Here is a 6033-nt window from a genome sequence, read left to right as displayed (position 1 = left end):
GGGGCCGAGGGGAGCTGGAGGCACGTGGCTCTCCCCGGCCAAGGTCCCCGCTACCAGGATCCTTTCTGCCAGCTCAGCAGGGAGGGATTCAGAAGGCTCAGCCCGAGAAGATGCAAACCCTCAGGGAATTATTCCCTCCCCGCCACAGCATCACCTGGCAGGGCGTTCCCCAGCTCCACGGGTGCTAAAGAAACCCCAGGCTCATCTGTATAAAACACTCATCCCTCCCTTATTCTTCACCCCCTCCCTTCTTCTAAAGACCTGCACAGCCCCGTAAGGCTCCGAGCTTGAGGCTGACCCCCAGGTCTGACACTGCTCCACGCCACGTCCTTGGGAAAGTTGTTTTTCCGCCAAGGGGGTGGTGGGAAGAGATGGGGAAAGGGGGGTTGGAGGGAGAGGTGGGCAGGCAGAGAGAAGAAAGTTTGGAGGGAGAGGAGAGAAGGATGGATGGTTGGAGAAGAGAAGGATGGATGGATGGATGGATGGATGGATGGATGGAGAATAGCAGGATGGATGGCTAGGGAGGAGAAGGATAGATGGCTAGAGAAGGATAGTTGGAGAAGGATGGATGGGGAAGAGATGGATGGATGGAGAGATGGATGGATAGATGCATGGATGGACCGATGGACAGATGGAGAATAGAAGGATGGATGGGTAGAGAAGAGAAGGATAGATGGCTGGAGGAGGAAAGGATGGTTGGAGAAGGATGGACGGGGAAGAGAAGGATGGATGGATGGATAGATGGATGGATGGAGAGATGGATGGATAGATGCATGGATGGACAGATGGACAGATGGAGAATAGAAGGATGGATGGGTAGAGAAGAGAAGGATAGATGGCTGGAGGAGGAAAGGGTGGTTGGAGAAGGATGGATGGGGAAGAGAAGGATGGATGGATGGATGGATGGATGGATGGATGGATGGATGGATGGATGGATGGGAAGAGCAGGATGGAGGTTGCAAGAGGAAGGGAAAACCTGGATGTTTCTTAGCTTCTCCGTGGTGGGTCTGACCCTCAAGACAAATATCCTCAGCTGAGCTTTTGGTGCTGGCGAGAGCCCTGGCTGGCAGTGGGTTGCTAGAAGCTCTGCTCTGGGCTGGCAGGAGGTAGGCAGCTACCGCCTGGCGCTGAAGCGGATGGCAGGGGACCTCCTGACCCTGCGCCAGCATGCCACCAGCCTAGAGGTGGAGAACGGGCACCTGCGGCGCAGCCTGGCCTCGCAGGAGGAGCTGGGCCACGCTCTGCTCGCCGACGTGGACCTGGACGTCATGACCCGGGAGGAGCTGCTGGATAGACTTGGTGCGTGACGGGGAAGGGGGAGGTGGAAATTTGGGGACCTCTCTCCCTGGCACAGCAGAGGGGGACTGCGCCATCCCCTGGCCAGGTGACGAGCACATGGCACGGGATGTTGCAGCCACCTTCAAGCTCAAGCTTGTGGCCGGCACAGTGGAGATGAGGAAGCTGAAGGACCGCGTCCAACGGCTGCAGAACGAGCTGATCCGGGTACAGACACCGGCAGGAGTGGGCAGGGGCTGCCCGAGGGGTGAGGTGGGAGTGGAGGAGCAGGAGGGGGCAGCAGGGAGAGCACCACAACACCCCCATAACCAAGCAAGTGCTTGAAGGCCCCAGGACGTACACCCTGAGGCTCTCCCAACCCTACAAACAATGCCCCAAGGCTTGAGGCTCAGCATGGAGGTCCCTGGGGTTTTTCCCCTTGCTCCTCCTCAGAAAAATGACTGGGAGAAGGACCTGGTGCTGCTCCAGCGAGCCCACCAGCAGCAGCAGGCCACGCTGAGGAGATGCCAGGAGAAGGTGGCCAAGATGAAGGGCTTGGAGCAGACGGTGCGGCAGCAGGAGAAGGTGAGTTGGGGGGCATGGGGTTGGGGTGAGAAAGGCAAGTTGGGGGGCACGAGACCCTCTGGCCCATCCCACCCCTCTGTGAGCACTACCTGGTCCCAGGACCATGGTGGCTGGGGAGACGTGATGGTCACCACAGCCTTGCATTGAGCTGGTGACCTGGGGATGGCTCTGCTCTCTCCCACAGGTGATTGAGACGATGGAGCGGGTGCTGCAGGAGAAGCTCAACGGGGGGGCCAGGAGCACTGAGAAGCCAGAGGGTGGGTGCAAACGGTGACGGTGGACCCTTGGGGGACGACCCGTATACAGCTGCTGGGCTCCACTGTTGTCCTTCCCCTTCCATGTTGGCCATGTTCCTGTTGGCCATAGTGTTTGCACCATGGGGAGGTTTGTGGTGGTTGACCAGAGGAGGTCCTGACCCCCCTGTTTACCCATCCCTGGGCATGAAGGAGGTGGGACCTTGCTCCTAGCCCCCAACTCTGCAAAGAGGGGGCGTAGGACATGTCCCAGTGGCCCTCCCCACCCCATCCCACAGGCGAAGCCCTCTCCAGGGAGGTGTATGCCGTGCTGCTGGCCGAGAACCACAGGCTGCGGGAGGAGCTGTCGAGGGCCCCCCAACCCTCGTCCCCCATCGCCCCACGGCCCCCAGCCTTGCCGGTGAGACCAGGGAGGGGGGGCAGAGCCGTGGCACCCCCGAAAGCAACGCCGGGGGTAACCAGGCATGCCGGGGGCATCACCCTGGTGGCATCTCCAGCACCGTGGGGTGATAGCCACCCCCCATGAGCAGGGGGTGGAAGCGGGGCGGGGGGGTATCCGACATTGTCTTTACCCATTTCTGCTCATCTCGTGGCCCCACAGGGTGTTTTTGGGGGCGCGGAGAAGCTGTCTCTGCTGGCCAGGTTGGAGGAGGCACAAGCCCGTGGGAGGGTGCTGGAGAAGCAGGTGGGCACCCTGCTTGATGGGGAGGTGTGGGGAGGCTTTGGGGGTGTCAAGCCGGGGTAGGGGACACCCCTGACCCCCATGCCGTGGAGAGAGCCAGCCTGGTTTGGGTCTGTCCCAGCTGGAGGAGGCGGCGAGGAGGTGGGGACGGGAGAAGCAGGAGCTCGGCGCTCGTCTGCTGGAGCGGCAACACGGCTTCCCCCGTGCCCTCGCCTCGGTGAGCACCTGGGGGACATCTTGGGGGGGACCAGGGCCACCCCCCAGGGTGACACAATACCCCTCCCCCCAACCCCACAGGGTTATCGCAGGTGTCTCCTCCACCACCGATGCCCCCAAAGGGGAGTGGGGGGGACGGATTTACAGCCCGCCAAGACCTTCTCCCGTTTCCCCCCTCCAGAACCCACCGGTGACCTCCATGGCCCCCCTGAGAAGACCCCAACCCCTTCCCCATCCCGCGGCCGGCGAGAGACGCCAAGAAACCCAAGGCTGGCTGGGTCCCCAGGGGGGCCCTTTTTTTTGGGGGGGGGGGATGGTGGGGACCCAAGGACCCTCAAGCAAAGCTGGAGGGGGTGCAGCGGCACCCACCCCAGCCCCGCCATCCCTTGGGGGTTACGGGGCTGGGGTTGCTCTGGTTTATCTCTCTCTCCCCCGTGGCGTAAGCGCAGCCTTGAGCGGGCTGGAGCGAAGGCGGAGATGCGCCAAGCCAAGGCCGTGGCCCTGGAAACTTCTCGGCCGTCCCCCAGATCGCACCCCCAGGGTCAGAGTTTGGCTGTAAGGAACGTCAAGCGCCTGCCAGGCTGTCAGGGACGTCCCCGAAGTTGGTCGTCGCTCAGGATTGGGCTCTTCACGCCTGAGACTCGAGCGGCCGTAAGGTCAGGTAGATGGGTTTGTCCGGGATGAGGATGAGATCGAACTTGGTCCCGACTTCCACCGCTCTCATGGTTTCGATCTTGAAGTTCTCCAGGATCTGGGAGGGAGGAGAAAAAAGTGGATGGAAAACACTGGAGGTACCGACACCCCGCCTGCCACCTTCCCGGTCCCTTCCAAGCGGCCGAAGTCCCCGGTGTCCCCAGCAGCAGGATGCTCACGTGCATAAGGAAGAGCTGCATCTCCAGCTCGGCGATCCGGCGGCCCAGGCACTGGCGGGGTCCGAAACCGAAACCCAACCCCTTGAAGGGTTTGGGGCCGGCTGCCAACCAGCGCTGGGGGCTGAACTGCTCCGGCTTGGGGAAGACCTCAGCGTCCCGACCCATGGCGTACAGACCGACCTGCACCAGCGTCTGCGGGGAAGGATGGGTCCCATGGGTCTGGGCTCCCCACGCAGCTTCACCGGCGCTCAGAGTGAAGGTCCAACCCTGGATGAGCCCCACGGCTGATCCCATCTCCCATGTCACCCACCCGTGGCTCCAGGTCCCACCTCCACCATGTGAAGCGGGACGGGATGAGGAGGGACCCGGTGGCCGTGCTCACCTTGGGGGGGATGCGGTAGTCCTGGAGGATGACCTCTTGCGTGGTGTACCTCTGCAGGGTCACCGCCACGGGGTGCAGCCTGGGGAGAGGAGGGGGACAGGTCCCACACACTTGATTTTGGGGACAGCCTGGCCCACCCACGTGCCACCTCGATGCACGCCACACCAGCAGTGCCAGCGATTTGGGGAGGGAAGGGGTGTTTTTCAGCAGGGGGGTCCTCCTCACCTGAGCGTCTCCTTGATGGCAGCTTTGAGCAAGCGGATGGTCTTCAGCATCTTCACCCTGTCCCCTGCCGCCTCTCGCTTGGCGGCCAGGACCTCTGCCCGCAGCTGCTCCTGGACCCCTGGGGACCGTGCCAGCTCAAACATGGCCCACTGCAGTGTCATGGAGGTCTGGAACGGGGCACAGGAGCAAAGCTCAACACCAGCCAGGACCTTCTGCCCACCCAACGACCCTGCCTGCTCCTTACTGTGTCCACCCCGCCCGCCATCATCTCGGTGACGCTGGCCTTGATGTCATCCAAGGGCAGCTTGTCCTGCATGATGAGGCTGCAGAGGATGCCCATGTACTCCTTGGTGCTCTTGCGTTGCAGCCGCAGGTCCCGGTAGACGTTTTGTATGCATTTGTCCGCTGAGGAGACACGGTAGGCATGGTCTTCCTCCCCCAGGGCCGTGGTGGAGGAGGCAGGCACCAGATGTGGCACCTCAGGACATCGCTGCCCCATGCCGGTGTCTTTTCCATCGCCATTGTGATGGGTGGGCACAGAGGGTGGGGGGTGAGGGTGCCCTGGGGTGGGGACACCCTACAGGAAGGTTGTCCCAGGAGCCAAAAGCTCTCCAAGCCCACAAGCCCCTCTGGGAGAGCTGCTGCCCTCAACGTGATGCCCGTCATCTGCCCTTCATTGCTCCTGGATGGTTTTCCACCTCACAAGCTTTGGATGTGGAAAGCCTTCCTGGCCTTGGTGGCCCTGTGCTGGGTGATTGGACCCAGGGGAAGGTCTCCATGCCGGTGAGATGAGGCTGCACTATGAAACAGAGTCCTCAAAGGGACCTTGGGTGACACAGGGAGGTGTGGGCACTCACCCTGGGTGAAGATGGCATCCCAGGCCCAGACATGGTCCCGCCACGTCTTGGCATTGAGGTGGCGGAGGAGGGCGGGCGGCAGGTAGAGCATGGGCGAGGTGGTGTGGAACATCAGGGTCACGGCGTCGATGAAGCGCTGCGCCTCGGGGTCCACGAAGTCCTGCAGCAGCCCTAACCGCTCCCCGTACAGCACATGGCACACGGCTACGAGAACAGCACCCGTTAGGGAACCTGGCCATGGGGGACACTCTCCCCATCCCCTCCACCCTCCCATGGCCATCTCCAGCCTTTCCATGGCTATGGGGACCTGGCTTGGCCTCCTGCTTGCTCTGAGCATCACAGGGCCATGGAGGCACCCCTTGTTAGGCAGAGTTGTCTACCAGTTGATGACCAGTAGACGATAAAACACTGTTTTATCAAAAGCGTTGAGTTGTCCCCTACTTGTCTGGAGAGCGGACACCCCTCCAGACCCTACAGCTTTGGGGCAGAAGCATGTTTGTCCATCTCTGAGGATGACGCTGAGGGAAACGCAACGCGTTGCCCATCTGGGACATCCCGTAAAGAGGTGTTTCGGGGAAGGACGTGTCTCCTGAGGACCCAGGGGTGGGGTGGCCATCCCTTGACACTCACACTCCAGGGCGAAGCGGAAGAGTTCGTGGGTGAAGTCGGCCGTCCAGCGCTCCCG

The 6033-nt window shown here is 61.9% G+C and overlaps 2 protein-coding genes across 2 annotated transcripts in view; one reads left to right on the top strand and one right to left on the bottom strand.

Moving 5' to 3' along the window:
* CCDC33 (coiled-coil domain containing 33) overlaps nt 1-3467 on the top strand; it is a 4169-nt gene extending 702 nt beyond the window's left edge. The window contains exons 2-9 of the mRNA XM_009880972.1: nt 1104-1299; nt 1415-1503; nt 1729-1860; nt 2045-2117; nt 2393-2514; nt 2716-2799; nt 2918-3013; nt 3462-3467. Of these exons, the coding sequence (XP_009879274.1) occupies nt 1104-1299; nt 1415-1503; nt 1729-1860; nt 2045-2117; nt 2393-2514; nt 2716-2799; nt 2918-3013; nt 3462-3467 (798 nt within the window). The remainder of the gene's footprint in view (nt 1-1103; nt 1300-1414; nt 1504-1728; nt 1861-2044; nt 2118-2392; nt 2515-2715; nt 2800-2917; nt 3014-3461) is intronic.
* A 173-nt stretch (nt 3468-3640) lies between these two features.
* The window catches only part of LOC104282843 (cholesterol side-chain cleavage enzyme, mitochondrial), a 10119-nt gene continuing 7726 nt past the window's right edge, over nt 3641-6033 (bottom strand). Inside the window, exons 2-8 of the mRNA XM_009880971.1 lie at nt 5979-6027; nt 5349-5552; nt 4736-4896; nt 4492-4658; nt 4267-4345; nt 3885-4076; nt 3641-3763 (exon numbers count right to left, since the gene is read on the bottom strand). Coding sequence (XP_009879273.1) covers nt 3641-3763; nt 3885-4076; nt 4267-4345; nt 4492-4658; nt 4736-4896; nt 5349-5552; nt 5979-6027 — 975 coding nt within the window. The remainder of the gene's footprint in view (nt 3764-3884; nt 4077-4266; nt 4346-4491; nt 4659-4735; nt 4897-5348; nt 5553-5978; nt 6028-6033) is intronic.

Source organism: Charadrius vociferus, unplaced genomic scaffold (assembly GCF_000708025.1).
Source record: "Charadrius vociferus isolate BGI_N301 unplaced genomic scaffold, ASM70802v2 scaffold933, whole genome shotgun sequence".
In the NCBI taxonomy this organism is placed as follows: Eukaryota; Metazoa; Chordata; class Aves; order Charadriiformes; family Charadriidae; genus Charadrius; species Charadrius vociferus.
Note: the sequence above shows the minus strand (reverse complement) of the source record. Positions and strands in the feature narration are given on the sequence as shown.